General features: G+C 40.1%; 1 protein-coding gene across 1 annotated transcript in view; it reads left to right on the forward strand.

Annotated features, from left to right (window-relative positions):
* LOC109928464 (disintegrin and metalloproteinase domain-containing protein 12) overlaps window positions 1-20,794 on the forward strand; it is a gene marked incomplete at its 5' end in the record, with an annotated part of 66,000 nt that overhangs the window by 22,975 nt on the left and 22,231 nt on the right. Inside the window, one exon of the mRNA XM_048609187.1 lies at window positions 7,702-7,850. Coding sequence (XP_048465144.1) covers window positions 7,702-7,850 — 149 coding nt within the window. The remainder of the gene's footprint in view (window positions 1-7,701; window positions 7,851-20,794) is intronic.

Genomic DNA, 20,794 nt, shown 5'->3' on the forward strand with positions numbered 1-20,794 from the left:
GCCTCTTTAGCAGCATTGTAGATGTGCCTGCAGCAAATAGACTACAGTGGTTCAAGAAGACAGCTCACCACCACCTTATCAAGGGCAATTAGGGATGGGCAATAATTAGCAACACCCACATTCCCTGAATTAATTATGAAAAGAAGACAGAAATATACAACTATCTTCACATAAAATATAGCCTTCTGAATTGTGAGTTTTTATTTAAGTTTGTTATCAGAATAGATTATTTGCCTTCAACATTAAACCATTTATTGCCCATCTAAAAATTCTTGCAACAGTCTTTTGGAAACTCCCATCAATGCCAATATTACTTAAGTGTTTTCAATGGGAAGAATTAGCAACTTCTGTGGGGCTTCTGATAATCTATCACTGAATTTATGACATAAAATTGAGACTATCCTGCAAGAGATTAGCCAGATCAGATAATAAAAGTTTGAAGAGTTGTTATTTCCTGTGCCTGATGTTTTCTTTCTTCTTCTATGATTAAACTTGTTGGGCTGGAAGACCCGTGAAACTAAATAAACTGTTTTTGGATAGATCCAAACAGCTTTCTGATCGGTCGAAACCCACAAATTGGAGAGCAGGTTTTTTAATCCTCCAGAAACTAGAAGGTTTAAAAATCTGCTGATGAGCCAGTGACCCAATCCTTATTTCTCAATTTTGTCTCACAATGCTAATTTCATGTGCCTTTACTGTCAGCTGTTGCATGTAATATCAGAAGAAGTTGGAAAGTATGGAAAGTACTGTTGGCAAGAGTTGGCAGTTATCATCCTATATATTTATTCAACTGGAGCAGGATTGAATTTAAAAAAGAGCCATTTACAGATAATATGACTGCAGAAAAAAGAACTGTGGCAGGTGGAGCACAGTGTAGAGAGGTGTGAGTAGTTAGTTTCAGATGTAAGAAAGAAATATGGAGTAACTTTTTAATGACAGCAAGCTAAGAATTATGATTAAATGAAAGTGCATTGCAAACCAAACTAAGAAATTGAGAGGCAATGGGTGTAAATCAAACCACCGTTACTCACCAGTGAACTGAATCTAGGCCCTCAGATAACATCCCCAAGACCCAGAATGAATTTCAACAATCCTTTCCCTTCAAGGGTTGGGGAAGGAAGGACATTTAGAAATTGCAAGTCGGGTAAATGGCTAAATGTTTCTTCATTAGCAGCGTAGAATGGAGTTGATCATGTTTGTCCTCAGATGGGAATGTGCAGGTTTCCATTGAATCTCTGTTAAAGAAATTGAGAAATTATTAGCATGATGAATATGTACTTGGGCAATTGGGGTGGTAATGATTTTGTGACATCTATTTTCCCAACCCCACTCTATCCACCCACCTCAACCCAAGTACAAAAGTAGTCATCTGTTACATTTACCGTCTAACAATGCCACATTTTTAGCACTGAAGAATATTCATTTCTGTATATACAATAAACTTCCAAATGAGAACATATCAATAGTGAGCATGCTTTTTCCTATATTCAGAGCTTTGTAGTGACTGGCCAAATGCCACTCAGCTACTCTAGCATCAGGTTTACAGGTATGAAGTTGTCTACTGAGTTTATTTAAACTTAGTCCATTGGGAATGACAACAAGAGCAGTTTTTTTTTAAACCTGTTCCTCAGTAACCAGATGTTAGTTTGGAACAGACCTTACACATGTATGATCTCTGTGGGCAAGGCTTCCTGCTTTGAGCCCAATTTCAAAAAATCTTATTTACTAATCCAATGTGAATCCCAAAATTCTGTCTAAGCAGAATATCTTTATTATTCCTTAAGTTCAAAAATATTTTATATATTTCATAATTCTATAAAAATGTTTTTATTTATATTTAAAATATTTTGTAAATAAATTTAAGTTTTAAAATTATCTTTATACTTATAACTAAAGGAAAGGATATACAAATGTGCAAGGAATAGTGTGGATCCAGGGGACTGGGCTAGACAAAGATAGTAAGAGGTGCAGAAAGAAAATTTTAAAAGATGCTTGTGATGGATGTCAAGATTAACACGAACAGTTTTCAGTTATATTAGGAAAGAAAGGGGAGTCAAGGGTAATGTGTGCTCTTTAAAAAGAGATGCAAGTATCATGGGAAATGAAAATAAGGAAATTGCACACTTGTTGAGTAATTACTATGGAGGGATCTTGAGCCTAACAGAGTGAGTGGCTTTGAAAGTAGGCGGGTGGGAATTCAGCTCAAATCTGCTGACCATCCTTTTAAATGCAGCACATTCAGCTGTGAGTGAGAAATCCCTTTGGGAGAGGAATGTTGCCAGTTTATATATGTTAATGGCTAATTAACAGCTGTTTTAACCAGAACTATCAATTTTATTCGTCAACGCATAAGATTCCCAAACTTTGTGGAGCTTGCCAGGGCAGGAAAGATAAGTAGACAGTGAGAACTGAGGGGATTGAACAAATGAAAAGCAGAAATGCTTTAAGTACTGAGATGTCACATCAGCTTCCTTCCCTAAGTGAAAGGCTTTTGTTCGTGCAACTTGTTCTGGAACAGTGCCTTTCCTACTTTGAAGATGATTTTCACAAATTTGGAGGTCATTCCTGCTGCTTTGAAATTTTGTCTATGTGATATGCACTTTTGATTTGTCAGACCAGACGTGAACAGCAGTTGCAATGGGAACCCAGCCCTTGCATGTTCCCCTCCAAGCCACACATCATTTAGTTGGAACAATCTGGCAGTTGCTTCATTGTGAGTGGATCAAAATCCTGGAACTCCCTTCCCAGCAGCACTGGGTATACCTATCCATCAAGAACTGCAGTGATTCAAGCAGCCAGCTCTCCACCATCATCTCAAGGACAATTAGGAATGGGCGACAAATGCTAGTTTAAATAGCAATGCTCACATTCCATGAATTAATATAAAATAAAATCAGCTCAATGTGGGTGTCGCTTATGCAGCTTAACCTTGAAGCTGTGAAGAAGACCAAAGTGAGCAGCAGCAACAGCCTTCCCGTCACCAACCTGCTACTCCACAAGGAGACAGTGAATGAATGCATGGTGAAGCTGCAAGGAGGCACTATCTGCAACACAGGATGTATAGGAATAGGGTCAGCTTCCAGTCACGCATCATTGCCCAAGGAGGCTGAGTGTATCACATTTTGTGATTTCTAGTTTTCTGAGAGATCTCATACTGTGTGGACCTGCAGCAACAATTTACCAGTGGCTACTGCTGCACTCAGCTTATTTATGTTTGTCTTCTTACAAGTATCTATTTGAGATATTTGCAAAATTTTATAATCTGCTGGTCATAAATAAGTTGCACAAAAGACAGATGACATGGCAAGGTCAGCAATTCTGTATACTTTGCCAGTAATGAGGTCAGACAGAGTGACCAAACACTTGGGTTTGTAGCTACGGCTGTCTTCCCACAAATCCAATGCGTCATTGACTGCGGACATATGGCAATAAAAACACGCAGAACACTTCCAGTCTGCTGCAAGAGACACATTCCATTAGCATGCAGCTTGTTTGCAGCTACAAAAAGATTATCCAGTGTATCTATGAAGGATTCCCAGGCAGCTGCCATAATGCTTTCAACTTGTGTTTTCCTTAAGCTCCCCAAATCTTGAATCAGATTTAGTGTATATCCTCTGGAGACAGAACCTATCCATTTAAGATAACTTGAGGGATACCTGTTAGGAGTCCAAACAGTGAGGCCTACTATGATACAATGATATAATCAAAGCCCACTGACCTCAAAAACTGTTATCGGGCAAGTGATCAGGATGCTGAAAATGTGCATTAGATACCTGGATAGACCTCGGGATGATCTCCTGTATAAATCAGTCATGCATCAAAGATGATAACAGATAGTGCAGGAGTGAGGCTTGGAGAATACAGGAGGAAGAAGGTATTGAGCACATCACCTCTTCAGAGGAGAAGGAGGAGGAAGGTACTGTGAAAAGGGCACTGGTAGTAACACAAATTGCTCTCAGGACGGCTGAATTCTGGAACTGTTTGTTTAGATTCAACCCTTGGGACAAGAAACAATATGTGTGTGCTGACTGAGGAGGTGTTCATTGACCAGGAAGTAGAAGTGTTTTAAGCAGATTTCCTACTTCTTTGTCTCCTTTCTCCATCTCCCCTTTCAAGGTCCACTTGTACATAACCTGCACACAAGGAGCTAGAGAGCACTTTGAAGAATGAATGCTAGGTTTTCATCAATTCTGTTTAGGATGGTATTCTGAGACAGCAAGCCATTTGTGAAGGCCATTTTACACATTTAGTCTGTCACCATTAATGCTGCAAACAATGGTCTAAAGGTCCAGTGGCTGAAGATGGCATTATGAAGGCCTCAGACTCATGACATAACTTAACCTACTTGAGACAGATTCCTCCCTCCAAGTGTGCACAGAGTAGCTGAAAATATGCTAGCGCCTCATACATTTTTTTTTGCTGCTGTTCTAGAATTGTCCACTTTGTTAATAGCCTCCAAGGCTCGGCATCTGCATTCATCTCAGTAATTGTTGAAGCAACCTGTACTTTTGAACAGGGATTCTGATTTTTCAGCCGAGGATTTTCATAGAATCTCTACAGTATGGAAGCAGGGACCACACCGACTCTCTGAAGAGCATGCCACCCACATCCGCCACACCCCCCCCCAACCTCACCCCACCCCCCCCCCCCCCCCCCCCCCCCCCCATGTTGCCCTTGGGTTTGCATTGCTGCCTCACGGTGCCAGGGACCCAGGTTTGATTCCACCCTCAGGTGACTAACTGTGTGGAGTTTGCATTTTCTCCCTGCGTCCGCATGGGTTGCCTCTGGATGCTCCAGTTTCCTCCCACAGTCCAAAGATGTGCAGGTTAGGTGGACTGGGTATGCTAACTTGCCCATAGTGTCAGGGATGTGCAGGCTAGGTGGATTAGCCATGGGAAATGCAGGGTTGCAGGGATAGGTTGGGGTGGGGTGAGTCAGGGGCAATGGTCTTCTGAGGGTCAGTGTGGACTCGATGGGCCGAAAGGCCTGCTGTCACATTGTAGGGCATCTATGATTCTATGATTTTGAAGGAAGTAAATGAGCAAATTGAATCTGCTTTAACCACCATTTTCAAACCTCTTCCAATTCTAGACTGGAAAATTATAACCGTAGTTTTGTTAGTTTAGAAAGGTGAGAGAAAATAGAAGGTTACAGACCTGTTGGTCTAATGATTGTTATGGGGAAATTATTAGGATTTATAATTAAATGCAGAGTAATAGGAACACTGAGAGAAATTTAAGTTGATTTGGTTGTCCCAACAAGGATTTTTACAGGCTGTCAGTGAGTTCAGTTGGCTGGATGGCTAGCTTGTAATGCAGAGTGACAGCAACAGCATGGGTTCAATTCCTGTACCAATTGAGGTTATCATGAAGTACTCTCTTTCTCAACCTCTGCCTGAGGCATGCTGATCCTCAGTTAAACCTCTAATGAGAAAGCCGCACTATGGCCTGGTAAGAATATGATGATTTTTCCTTTACCCAATGGACACTGTCCATCGGCCTCAACGATTCACTATATTTATTAATATAAAATTGATATAATTAATATTATATTAATGTAAAATGCGATAGAGAGAATATATCCAATCATGTTAATGACACAAATCTTAGTGACATGGAATAAAAGGAACATTAAATTACAAAGGAGAAAGTAATAAATTAAGTGGGTGAACTAAACTGTACTAGATAGATTTCAGGTGATGTGTGAGGCAATTTTGGATCAAGACCTTTAAATGTTATTTAAATAGTGTGAAGCTTGGACATGCAAAGTTGTTTAGATGTCCATTTATACTACTAAACTCTAGTAATTGAGAATAAGCGTTAACCAAAAAGGTAAACGGAATGATAGTTCTGATAACTAGAGGGATAACATATAAAGAACAGCATGTTATCTTATAGCTGTAAGAAGTCCTAGGTAAGCCACATCTGGGCAATGCACTACATGGGCTGGATTTTACTGCCTCACCATCACTCCTGTTGGCATGACTTTGACTGGTGGGCAAGGTGAGGCAAATCAAACACAGGGAATGGCAAGCCCACCACCTTCTTATCTCTCCCAATCTCCAATGAGCTGTACCCCCAAGGTATGGTTAGTGGAAAGGTGCTGAAATCAACAGCCTGTGTGATTTTTTTTACATAAGTAATTGTTAACGAGCTAGTTGACCTAAATATTATGCTGCCCATGCCATAGTATCCTTGGTATGGGCAGATAGACAAGAGTAGACAGGTAATTTGTGAAATGGTTGGTAGTGGAGTGCAAAAAGCATTGCCCCCATGTCCCTCCAACCCCACTCCCAACAAAATTCCAGCTGATTGGCCTGGGAGGGAAACCAGTGCAAATTCATTATAATAATACCTGCACTCCTGGGTTAAAGGGAAATTTAAATGAGGCTTATGTAGCTGGAAACTGGGTGGCTTGTGATTTTTACGGTTTTGAAAGGAGTTGATAGCGTGGCTAATAGATATTACTGTTTTTCTGCTGGCCTAAAAGAAGTATGGTAGTCACTCCAAAAAAAAAGCAGCTGATGCTGGGTTCATAGTTCTAAGTCGAGGATTCATAGATTTTTGTTAGCCAAGGGTATTAAAAGGTACAGAACTAAACAGGGTCGATAGTGTTAGGATAAAGCACAAGCAAGAGGTTCTTATGGTGCAGTGCTAGAAGGTCCAGGTTCAAGTCCCACCTGTTTTGGAGGTGTGTCGCAACATGTCTGAACAGGTTGGTTGTAGATAGAACATAGAACATAGAACATTACAGTGCAGTACAGGCCCTTCGGCCCTCAATGTTGCGCTGACCTGTGAAACCAATCTGAAGCCCATCTGACCTACACTACTCCATTATCATCCATATGTTTATCCAATGACCATTTAAATGCCCTTAAAGCTGGCGAGTCTACTACTTTTGCAGGCAGGGCATTCCACACCCTTACTACTCTCTGAGTAAAGAACCTACCTCTGACATCTGTCCTATATCTATCACCCCTCAATTTAAAGCTATGTCCCCTCGTGCTAGCCATCACCATCCGAGGAAAAAGGCTCCCACTGTCCACCCTATCTAATCCTCTGATCATCTTGTATGTCTCTATTAAGTCACCTCTTAACCTTCTTCTCTCTAACGAAAACAGCCTCAAGTCCCTCAGCCTTTCCTCATAAGACCTTCCCTCCATACCAGGCAACATCCTGGTAAATCTCCCCTGCACCCTTGCCAATGCTTCCACATCCTTCCTATAATGCGGTGACTAGAACTGTACGCAATACACCAAATGCGGCCGCACCAGAGTTTTGTACAGCTGCAACATGACCTCATGGCTCCAAAACTCAATCCCTCTACCAACAAAACCTAACATACCGTATGCCTTCTTAACAACGCTATCAACCTGGGTGGCAACTTTCAGTGATCTATGCACATGGACACCGAGATCTCTCTGCTCATCCACACTACCAAGAATCTTACCATTAGCCCAGTACTCTGTATTCCTGTTACTCCTTCCAAAGTGAATCACCTCACACATTTCCGCATTAAACTCCATTTGCCACCTCTCAGCCCAGCTCTGCAGCTTATCTATGTTCTGAAGAAGGGTCTAGGCCTGAAACGTCAGCCTTCCTGCTCCTCTGGTGCTGCTTGGCCTGCTGTGTTCATCCAGCTCTACACCTTGTTAGTCCAAATTTTGAAATGTGAATAAATATTGTTCTCTAATTTTGCCAGGATCATTCAGACAATCCTCTTGGAGCAGCAGTAACAATGGCCCATGAGCTGGGCCACAACTTTGGCATGAATCATGATACTCCTGAGCGTGGCTGTACCTGCAGGGCAACATTGGAGAAAGGAGGCTGCATTATGACACCATCCACAGGGTAAGTAAGAATATAATTAAATAACATAGGTGAATGTCTGTCCTTACCATTGAAGCTTGGAAGTTGCCCAAGGAAATGTTCCAAAGCTGAGGTTTTAGAAAAAAAAAAGGACAAGATTTTTTAACTGAAAAACACAAATGTGCCTTGACTATCCATAAGAATCCTTAACTATACAGTTAGCAAAAAACAAACCTCCCAAAAAAACTGCCTTATTTCTTGTCTCAGTTTATTTTAGTTTATTTTCTTTAACACTTTGTAACAAGTGTCTTTTTGCAGGGTTGTCCTGATATTCTCTCATGACACTATTTGTCATCAACCACTATAGTCAAGATTTAAACAGTTTGTAGTCATAATGTCAAAAAACTCGACCAAGCATTGAGGTCTTGATATATTGTCCAGAAATAGCAAAGAGTGGATTACAAATCTCATAGAGTTATTGAGACAATTCAGAAAGTGATTCAAATATACAATTACAAAATTTATGGTCGCCCTATAATATGTTAGGACAAGGAAAACCTGCAATGTGCACTCTGCAAACTTCACCACTATATTTAAGGGATATAAGGATTGGGATTATGGTACATTTATGGAGAAATGTTTTCAAAACATTAACTAAGTGGAGTAGATTCCATAGTCGTCTTCTTGAGTACTGTGTGCAATTCTGGTTGCCCTGTTATATGAAGGATGTTATTAAATTGGAAAGGGTTTGGAAAAGATTTACCAGGATGTTGCCAGGATTAGAACGTTTGATTTATAAATAAGGGCTGGATAGACTGGGACTTCTTTAACTGGAGGGTAGGCGGTTGAGGGGTTACATTATAGAGGTTTATAAAATCATGAGGGCGTAGATAAGGTGAACAGCAAAAGCTTTTTTCCCCAAAGGTGAGGGAGTTCAAAACCGTCCACGTACTTTTAAGGTGAGAGGAAAAAGATTTAAAAAGGACCTGAAGAGCAACTTTTTTACACAGAGAGTGGTTAGTCTGTGGAATGAACTGCCAGAGGAAGTGGTGGATGCAGGTACAACCACAATGTTTAAAAGATTTTTGGATAAGTGCATGAATAGGAAAGATTTTGAGGGATATGGGCCAATCTCAAGTAGGTGGGGATAGTTTAGTTTGGGAACATAGTCAATGTGGACTAGTGGGACCGAGGGGTCTGTTTCCATGCTGTATGACCCTATGACTCTGTCATGGCAGTCTGAATATGGATAATCCTTTGAGCTGGTATTTAGGGGTGGACTGCACAGGGCATCTAAATTTCTTTGGAAATGCTAACCATTTCCAAATGGAAATCTTCATTGTATGATTACAATATTGCTACACATTAAAGATAATTTTAACCTAACTTGGAAATGGATGGTTGACACATATCCATCCATATTCCACCAGCGAGTCAGGATAAAACTGCTACCAAAGTGACTGGGGCAATCCTTTTTCCCAGTCATAGGGAAGCATGAACTTATTTATATTCCTCATTATTTTCATCTTAGTAACTGAAAGTTTACTTGTTAGAAAAACAGATGGAAATACGTAGGAATCGATAAAATTGACTTCAGTACCTTTGGATTAAGTTAACAGTACCTTATGATAAGTTCAGTTGTAGCTTTCTTGCAGCTTTTGCATATTATCAACAACTCACAATAGATACATTCCAGACAACCAGGCCTGCTGCCAGCATCGTTGATACAAACTTGTTATTGAATCTCAGATTATTATCCCAGACTAATGTTCAAAGATTACAACTCAGCATGATGATGTCACACAGACTTGAAACTGCCAAATGGAATTAATTATGTGCTGGTCTTCCTGCTGGGACTAACTACGTAGGCTATAGTTTTGTTTTTCCATCACACAGCAGTTCATTGTAAAATAACTTTGTCAGTACAGGAAAACTGGATTACCGCACGTTATGGTTTCCCCAGTAAATATTTCACAAATAAAGATCGACCTTACTTTATTGTTGGAGTCACTCATGCTGAGGTTGAAACTCTGCTTATGGAGAAAATAAGTAGTAAGAAGAACATCATGCTAAACTTCTTTGATATATTGCTTGTGACAAAACTTGTATGGTTTTGCCAGCAGCACAAGGCTTCATGTGAAATGCAAGCAGGAATATTAGTTTTACTCAGGAGATGTACCGCTGTAATACGTACTCTTGGGTCTCTATTACTTTTCAGCAGTAAACTGTCCCAAGTGCTCGCATTTGAGCTTGTTTCAACATTTGAGTCTCAATTTTCTATTGTCCAATGGACTAGGCTTTTGCAAGTTCTATGCTAAAACCTGTGTTGCCAAACGATGTTCATTTCAATGTGTTATTCTTCTGCTATATTTTAATATAGCATTAGATTTGTGAGCAGAATCAACAACAAATAGTACTTATCTAGCAGCTTTAAAGTAGTAATACATTTCAAGCCACTCCACAGAAGCATTCTAAATCAAAATGCGACACAAAGCCACATAATGATCCATGGGCAAATAACCAGATGCTTGATCAAAGAGGCAGGTTTAAGGAGCATCTTAAAGGATAAAGTAGCAGAAAAGAGATAGGATTTTTAGGGAGGGAATTCCAGAGCCCTAGGGCCTTAGTAGCTGGAGGCAGGGCCACATTGATAGAATGATTAATCAAAAACATTCAAGGGAACAGAAGTGGACGGACTGATAACTCAGAGGGTTGTACTGCTGAATGAGATTATGAAGGTGGGAAGGGTCAAGACCACAGCAGAGTCTAAAAGAAGAATGAGACCCTGTGGGAGACCCCTTGAAATCTACTTCTGGGCCCCTGCTTCAGAGATACCTGATTGATAACTTCAGGATCTAAGCTCTAAAGTACGCAACATGTCAGTGTGTGAATTGATGCCTATGAATCTATGTGACGATGGTGTTTTTTCATCATTGTCTTTCTGCTCTTTTATCTCTTTCTCCTCCAGCACTGACTGGACAGATTGTGTTATTGGGTATCTCAAAGGAGGAACCAGGGTCGGGTTGTGCTAAAGGAAGGTGAGGAAGCTTGCACTATCTACAGTTTGTAAATCAGAATAGATTGTGGGATATGGGTCTAGTGGGATGGGAGAAGGTTTGAATATATTATTGTCATCCTGTTTTCAGTCCAGGTGTCAGGGCCATGGCTTCAGTCATAGTTGCTCCAATGATGACAAGAGCTATCTCCTCCAGAGGGTTAAGGCCAACTAGCTAGAACTATACTGCTGCTACTGGAAATGCACCAGCTTGTCCTTTAAGACAGAGGGAGGTTCACCAAGGGCTGTGGTGAAAGGTAGTTGGGTAATGTGGCTATCATGATTAAATAATCTAAAATGTGTGTAAGCTATGTGATATCGGTGTGAGGCTTACAACATGTCTTTTGGGGTGAAGCTATTTATGTTATGTGTGAGTTGTGGTTGATAGAGATGGTTGGCAAGTGACTGATGGGTATGTGGTGCATTGCGCAGTGTGTGAGGCTAGTTTTCCCTTGGGAGAATTTTGCATTTGAAGATGGCTGTTTGTGGAGGGAATTAATTTCTCACAGTACTATATTCTGATCCTCAAGGCTGGACTTGTGGCGTTGCCCATCAGTTATTTGATTCGGAGAATTTGCCTAGAGCGCCCTGATCACTGCATCCTCCTGTCCACCTCCTTCATCAAAGCACCTAGGCACCTAAAGCTTCCTGCCTAATTGCAACATGCTTGTCTTGCATTGTCATTAGCAACCAGCTCCTTCAGCCAGAATGCACCTTTAAGAGGTTTATCGGCTGCCTAAATCAACAAAGGTTAGCTTTAAGTAGTGCTTATATCCCCCAAATGTGAGTCATCTGATGGAGCATACAGCCATTCAGTATTGTGTTTAGCACTGACCAAATACCGCTATCATGCAAATCAGTCAGCACAATGAAGTTTTCCTGCATTGGAAACAACGATTTAATTATGTACTGCAACATCCATATTCTTTTTTCAGGCCCAGCCTAATCTCATAGGCACTGTTTATTGAATAAATATACTAAATCTTTATAGCCAAAAGAAGGTAAGCATTAGCATTTTACCATCTTTGCATCCACAATACATTACTGTGAGACTATGGAAAAAGAGCATTGCGCATATAAGTAGACTCCTATGACGTGCAAAAAATCCAATGCAAAGTAACAAACTATAGATCAGTAACTTTCATCCTGTTTTGTTGTGCTCAATCCAAGGCCATTAAATGTTGTGCTAAAATACACACATGCTTTGAAAAATTGTCATGTAAGTGGTTTTCTTCATTTATCAACTTCAGAGGATGTAGTGTTTCTGTTTACCAAATTTAAACACAGCCAATCTATCTTGGCTTTTCATCAGTGGTTTTCTGCAGATGCAGACGTAATTACTTACCAACACGCAACTGTGCTCTCTAATCCCATTACTTTTAGCATTAACTCTTCTTTTTGTTCAAAGTTTTCTAAATTGTCAGCAGCAGAAATAGTGTCACATTCATTCATATCTCTCACCTGTGTCACTGTTGTAATTTATTTTATTGTGGAATTGCAACATGAAAAGAGTCAGTGAAAGGGAGATGAGCCAACCACTGACATGTTACAGCTAATTATAGCTACTTTACTTGGCTGCCTGATTTCCTCTAGGAAAAACTGTTGTCTGAATGAAATTCCCACTGTGGTCTGGAGACAGACCCCTCTGGAATAATGTAACAAGCTGTCAGCTTTGATGAATTAGCACTCAGAGTTTACTTTATGCTTGAACCACAACTTCAAAGCTTTACTGTTACATTTGTAAATTTAATATCTTTTGTCAATCTACCCTGGCCATGCCTCAAATCTGTCATAGATCACAATAGCATTAAATCTTTATCATATGGCTTTCCTTGTTGGAAAGTCATTTTATGCATCTTGTGAAAATAATGTTTCAGATTAAAGCTCAATATTTTCTTGTAGATATTGGAAATAAGGTAGGTGTTTTGAATATAGCAATAATTAAATGCTGTTTAGAAATAGACTTTAAAATGTTTTAAGACATTCACCCCGATATTTATGAGGAAGTGTTATGTGCGCAGGCAGGCAATGTAGTACCAGAAAATTTAACGCAGCTCCTAATCTCAACCCAATGGTCTCGACCACCCAGACAGCCAGACTGAAAGACTGTCTAGCTATTGGGCTGGAAGGTCTGTGGCATCAGGTCACAACTGGGGACCATGCAGAAGGAAGGGGTCATGCAACAGAAGGGACATGAGTGAAAGTTTTCCCGGAAAGATGGAACTGGAGGCATCAAAGTGGCTTAGGGTTTGGAGTCACTTTAGTAATCGGGTGACCACAGTGCTTGAGTTGCAAAGAGGTTAATAGATTTTCTTGGTGGGCTGGGGAAAACAATTCTGCTCCTCCTGGCCTACAGTCAAAGCTGAAAAATCATATACCCATTGATTCCAGCCTGGAAAGCTGCCAACACTCAGTAAAATACTTAAATCGGGGCATACATCTGGAGAATATTATAAATCCCTACCTGCCCTACCCCACCTCCATCCCATCTCACCCCACACCGACTTCCAGTCCGCCTTGGAAATTAACATTACTATATTGTTTTTATTTTGTGTTCGTTTTATGCCACATTCTTTGGTTATGGGACAAACAAAGAAATAGAAGGATCAGTCTAGTGGAAGAGTGAAGGAGTCTGCTCACTGAAAACAAAAGGAGAGAAAAAACAAGACTGAGAAACCTAAACCAGCAAAGAAAATGCAATGAGGGAAGAAGTTAGAATCTGAAATCACTGAACTCAGTGTTGATTCTGGCAAGCAGTAAAGTGCCCAATTGAAAGATGGGACGCTATTCCTTAAGCTCATGTCAAGCTTCAATGAAACACTGCAGCAGGTTATCAACAGAAAAGTCAGACTGAGAGCAAGAATTAAAATAACAGATAATTAAATTCAAGGCTAATTTACTTAATTTAAAGTTTTATTCACTCAATATGTTTTTACTTATATTATTGCTTAGTAGTGAAGCTATTTATTTCATAAAGTAACTGTAATTTTATTACAGTACCCATGAAACAACTACCTGCCCATATATGACATCGCACCTTGATAGATTTTGTTTTCTCTCTCTGTCTCTGTTTATCCTCACCCACTGATCTCAGTTGCTAATTACACTCTTACTGCGCTTTCAAGCCTCTGGTCCTCTGAACTTTACTGGTCTCAGTCACTCTTGTGTGTACCCCATCTCCCATGCCCCATCTCTAGCCTGATATTTATTTTTGTGAATCCGTAGAACACTTTACTGTTTTTTTTATATTCCATGATAACTTAATTTAATCATTTCTGTCTGCCTTCCGTATTTTGTTTCTTTCTTAATCATTTTATGCATCATTTTATGTTTTCCTCTGCTATTTGTGTACTTAATGTATGCCTTTTCTTTTAGTCTTAATTTTGTGCTTATTTCTTTACTCATCTAAATTACAGGAAAATTTGTACTTTTTTTTAGTGGGCTGCATGCCTTTGATCCTCATGATCACTGGTATAAATATTTCCCATTGCCATTCTATTTCTATGTTTCACAGTATTTATTGCCAGCGTACATTCCCTAGTTCCATTCCGTTTCACATCAAATTAGCATTTTTCCAATGTATTACCTTGGATTTTGTTTTACTTGCATTCTTCTGAATCATTCCCTTAAACCCTATAATGTTGTGATTGCTGTCGCTTAATGCCCCATACATTTTCATTCCTTAGCTGTTCCAGTATTTTTCTCATTAGGAGATCCAGCAGTGCTCCTGCTTTCATTGGGATTTTTACACAATGGATTAAAAAGGAAGCCTGCATGCATTGGAAAACTCTGTTCATTTTAGGTCTTTTATTAGCAGAATTTGGCAGTAGTTAAAACTCCCTATGATTATTATTCTATGTCCTTCAATCATTTAATATAATTGTTTACATATTTCTTCCTCTACATCCTTTCCATTATTGGATGGTATGTGATATGCTCCAATTATCAGGACCAATTTTTTTCTCATCTTTTATTTCAATCTTCATACATTCTGCTTCTGTTAATTGTGTTCTGTTAATTCTGTTAATATTCTGTTAATGTCTCATTTTTTAACTGTCATTGTATTATTCAAATTAATAGATACCTACGCCCTTTCTTCTGAGGTGTCCCTTCTTTTTCCTACTTGCTGCATCCTTCTAGCTCTGATGAAAAGTTATCTAGACTTGAAACGTTTGCATGCTATCTCTACATGGATGCTGTCTGACACACTGTGGTCTCCAGCATTTGTTGCTTTCAGTACAGATTCCAGCATCTGCAGTAATTTGCTCCTCTTTTTTTTCTTTCCTAGTTCTTTATAATTAAATTATAACCTACAGCTTTGGTCATCAGCCCTTTTTTTATATTGCCATGTTCCAGATGTATATTGTTGTTTGCTATAGATTCATGCCTTCAGATCCCCCATCATCTTTTGTATTTTTGTCCAAAGTGTGGACAACATTGTCGTGTTGTCCATTCTTTGGAAACTTCAACTAGTTTCTACATAAACTCATTTACTTGCATACTACACTTGAGAGATGAACAAAAGTGTCAGTGTCAACTTACAATTCAACTTAATTTTATTTGCAAAATACACTAAAGTCACAAAAGGGCCCATATAGACGAATACTTTGTAAAACCTTACTCTTTCATGATAAAATTCCTGATTCTTACATTAATTATTCTATCAATTGCATTGTTAAGTCTTTATCACAATCCTGACCTGAACTACTACTGGCTACCTGTTTAGGACTAGATACTACGCATGCAGTTAAACTTGGCCAGGCTGTGTAGTTGGCTCTGAAGAAGGTTGGGCTCGCACTTGGCCATCTTCTCTCTCTTTCCAGGTGGTTGGAACTCCCCTGTTGGGCCAGGTTGAGTCTTTCCTGAGAGAATTGTTGCATGGTGTCCTTTCTTATTCCCCCCTTCCTGCATCCTTCTATCAAGTCAAGGCCACATTGTCCAGTGTGATCCCCGATGTGTCAATGGCATGACCTCTTTCCATACGTAGTCATGGCAGGAACCCGGGGTGCCAGCAAATCTGCTTGCCTTACTCCAAGACACAAAGCAGCCTTGTTTTCTAGGGCAAGCCCGGGCTTGTCCTTGCCTGACTTTGGTTTAGAACATAGAACAATACAGCCCTTCGGCCCACCATGTCCATGCCGGCCATGATGCCATTCTAAACTCATCCCATCTGTCTGCACATGGTCCATTTTTTTCTATCCCCTGTCTGTTCATGTGTCTGTCCAAATGCCTCTTAAACATTGCCATCATTTCTGCTTCTAAAGTTTCCCCTGGCAGTGAATTCCAGGCACTTACCATCCTCTGCTTAAAAAACTTGGCCTTGCACATCTCCTCTAAACTTTCCCCTTCTCACCTTTGCCTTTGTGTGGATGCTTTGTGCTAGACCTGTCCTGAATGTCTCATCAGGCCTGGCTGCTCAAAGGTTGCCCATTCTGGTTTTGAATGCCCATTAGATGAAAAGTATACATCTAATTTATTTGCTGTTTCTTTTACTTTATTTTTAATGGCCCTTTATGTTCATATCTTATATCTGCATTCCCTGATATAAGAACAGGGGCCAGGATTTAGTGCCCTATGCATTAGATGTGAGGATGAGTGAGCTTAGAGATGTTTAAGTCACTGCTCCCACCAGCGAGCTTTCTCAATCACTCAATAGATACTCAAAGGGTTGGCTGTCAAGCTGCTTGACCAATCAGGAACCTTGCCACTGGAGTTTCACCCTGTCTCTCGAGAGAAGGTGGGGGTCAGGGAAGGTTGAGAGCAAGGCAAGATGTGGCAAGTGAAGCCCCCTTCCACTGCCCAACATGGCAGGCATACCCCACTGGTTTCCGACAGTATGATTCTCCTGTCTGCCAGGACAGTTGGGCCCCTGGTGAATTAAGGTCCTTCAGTGACCAATGGTGGTAGGCAAAGATTTTCTCACATAAAAAGTAGCTTGTGAGGTCGCAAGTGTCTCTCTGGTGCTAACCAACGCAATTATTTGCCCTTCTCACCACCTTCCTCACCACGTCCAGGGAGGGGCTACTCCCAACCATAAGAAGGAAGAGTAGGAATAGACTACATGGCCAAATTAACCTGCTCCTTTGTTCCATATGAGCTTGGCAGATCTTTGGCTTCAGCTCCACTCCCTCCCCTCCCCAATATCCCTTGATTCCCTGAGACTCCGAAAATCTGTCAATATCAGCCTTAAATATATTCAGTATGGTGCATTCACAACCCTCTCAGGCAGAGAACTTCAAAGACCAACAGCCCCTTTGAGTGATGCATTTCTCCTCCTCACAGCCCTGAATGATGGACTTCTTATTCTGAGATGTTTTAGATTTCGAAGGCAGGGAAACATGTCCATTTATCTTACTCTTGTTCCTCACTTTGTTATGACCTTTATAGTATATTTATTTGATTTGTTCCATTAGATACTTCACATCAATCTGATTCCTTTCAGCTTGCTTTGAGGCTTCAACAGTCCTAATTTTTGAAGTGAATCAAACAATGCGCCAAGTTTTTTAGACCACTAGGGAACACAGTGCAGTCATGTATCAACTTGTAGAGAAGAAATTCTATCACACAAAGCTATCAGTAAAACTCCATAACCAAACTGAATAGTACAGCAAGATTGTTTGGAAAAACAGACATACCTATTTTTATCAAGTGCTTAAATAATCTCCCTTTCCCTCCTCCTATTAAACTTGTAGAATACATTGAGGGACATTAATTATCAGGCCATTAGGACTTGAGAAAACTCAAAGCAAAAAAAAACTATACTAATTTATACATTCAATGTTCCTGTGGCCCTGCCACTAAGAACATCTGGTTACTTATTACCTGTAATAACAGCAGGAATCTGATGAGAAGACAGGTATAACATTAGGGTCTGTCTGAACACATGTACTCAGAAAGGACAAAGTTCATGGTGAGTGAAATCTTTAAACTGATCTGATAACTTTCATATCATGAATTTAGTTTAAATTCCACTTATGATTATGTGAAGATTCAAAAATGTTCACAGGTTAATCCATTTCTAACTACAACAAGTTAAATTTATGTGATGTAGTGCCTTTAACATAGAAAAAAGACATCTGTGTCATCATCAAGTGTTACATTTCTGCTGTCCAGAAAGTTTTGTTCTCAAGATTGTCAGTTGTACTTGTAACAAAATACTTAATCTACAAATACTGTGCCTATCTTCCACAGTTTGAACAATCTGGACTCAATTAAAAGTGCACAAGAATTGACAGGAGGGAATTAGAAAGCAATGATACGTTAAGAACAAACCCAAAAATGCTGGAAATGCTTAGCAGATCAGTCAGTGTCTGTGAAAAGATGTGGAACCTTCATCAGAACTTTAAAAGAATACAGATGAACAGCATTTAAAAATGAAAAGAACAACAGGAAACAAGGAAACATATACACAATACACGTGCACGCATTCTCTCACACTTTAAATCTGGAGTTTAAATGCTGAATGAAATACAGGTTATGCACAAGGTCTGTTACTGAGACAAGTAATGCAGAGGTCATGTCTGTGCAGTGGCCCACAAATATTGAAACTCGACACTTTCAAAAATGGAACAGAAAATGCAAAAATTATTTTAGGTTTTGAGACAAGGGATAGTCGTGTTTATTGGAAAAATGTATTTTTCATAATAATTTAATTATACGTTTGTAATAATTATTATAAGTTTTGTTCTATGATTATATGGTATGCTATATCAAAGTTGTACTGCATAGCAAGGATCTGGATGGTGACTTTTTGTCAATGGAAATGTGTTCCCATAAATGTCTTTTGATAAATCATCCTCCTTTAATTAAAATTTGTTCTAAATTGCATACTTGATGCAATTCGGATGCAGTGGATGTATTGAGATAGATATAGATTGTGATTTTAATTGAAGTTGTAGTTCCAGTGAGTTATTGGTACTTCTGACTGTGGGTTTATGGAGTTGTACTTGTGAATATATAAGTGACGGTGAACTGAATAGATACATGCAATCGTTTAACTCTTATTTTGAATTTAATTTAGTCAACATGGGCAATTGGGAAAAGGTGGCATGATTGGAGAAATAAGATTCTCACATTGAGACAAAAAACTCTGAATTTCTACCTAAGGTTTAGGCAGTCAGATCAGAATCTTGCTAGTGAGCGGTGAGTGGTCTATTGCATGTATTAATATCTCATTATTATCTAAACTGACCTGATTTACATGCAAGTCAGTATTTCCCCAGACTACGGAGACACAGTGGCAATTTCTGACATGAAAGCCTTGAATGGGTGCCTGGTAGCTGTAGCTTGCCAGCATCTTTTCCAGGCATCTACCTTGGCCAGCATTCCCTTATACCTCAGGGCATGCTCCGTTAATAGCGACAGCCTGATTCTCATTACCCCTCCCTGTATACAGAAGTTGGGATCAGACAAGCGAAGGCCTCACTCTATCATCCTGACACATCTCAGATTCACTTATAATGAGGCTCACCACTTCAATACAGCACTGGAGCACACTAACACTTCCAGGCCATCTTACAAACAGAGACAGGAACTGGTCTCATATTAGGAATGAAGTCCACCTCAGGGCTCTTAGCTCGCTCTTATAACAAGAGAGACTACTTTGTACCTATTTGATGTTCGCAGTAGCCTTTCCTTGCCTTTTAGCACGGGCACAAAGCCAAGCAGCCTGCCATGTTCGGCAACAATGAACAGTCAAGCGGATGGCTATGTAAAGCACCATGCTACACAAGCAGCCTATGTGGCACACACACCAAATTAGCTTCAATCAAATGACCATGTCTCAAAGTCTAACGAGTATAGTCCACAGTCAAGGGGGACTGTCGTCAGTTAATTGGTGTTGCCACAGTCAATCAAAGGCACTGTCTGATCTCAGCGATCACTTTACACACGTTGCATTTGGGCAACGTTCAAATCATTTGTGATCAATGGTATCACTTTGTAGAAGTGTGCGCCAGGTGATCTGAAGCTGCCCTCATGCCTATATCCATGATAGTTCTCAGGATCTGCTTGATTTCAAAGGCCAAATGCATTACAGGAATAGTGACAAGGGGTACCCTGTGCAAACATGGCTATTGACTTTGTTATGCAATCCTGTGACAGACTCTGAGCATAACTACTATGCAGCCACTCTACAACCAACACCATCAGGGAGCAGACGATAGGCCTCCTGAAGATGAGGTTCCAATCTTTGGCTCAGTTTGGGGGAGGAGGCTTGCAGTACTCACCAGACACAAGCAGATAAAGATGAGATGTGAAGGACACTGAAGAGTTGGGGCAGTGACAGGAGTGTTCCAGTGAGGAGACTGAGCAAGAGGAACATCACCTTCACTGTGATAGTCCAGTATAGCTCTGGGCTCAGAAACCAGACACGATTTAATTGACACCACTTTCAGTAGATCTCAGTTGGGTGAAGACGTCATTCAGTGACTGTAAATTTATTGTTGTTCGAAAGACAAGCAGCCCCGTTTGTTCCCAGAAACAAATGCAGCTTTTTGTTTCTTCTTTCTCCTTTCCTGTTGTTTCATAGGTTAACTTTAACAACAATTTCAGGGTGTTACAATATGTAATGCTTCTACATTGAACAGTAATAAAATGTTATGCTATGATGGGCATGAGGGAAAGTGTAGAGGAGCTGAGGATGGGTAGCTTCATTCTTGTAGCTGCAGCAACAGTAATGCTCAGTCAGGCAGGTGATAACATAAAGTGCCAATATATTTACAAATGGGATATTCTGATAACAACAGTGTCATCCATGTCATCTATGTGCCTGCAGAGGCTTTCTTTTCTCATCCCCACCCCCAACTCTGTCTACTATAAAAGGCAATTCCTGTCTAGCAGCAGAGATAGTAGGAACTGCAGATGCTGGAGAATCTGAGATAACAAGGTGGAGAGCTGGATGAACACAGCAGGCCAAGCAGCATCAGAGGAG

Source organism: Rhincodon typus, chromosome 20, assembly GCF_021869965.1.
Source record: "Rhincodon typus isolate 14 chromosome 20, sRhiTyp1.1, whole genome shotgun sequence".
In the NCBI taxonomy this organism is placed as follows: Eukaryota; Metazoa; Chordata; class Chondrichthyes; order Orectolobiformes; family Rhincodontidae; genus Rhincodon; species Rhincodon typus.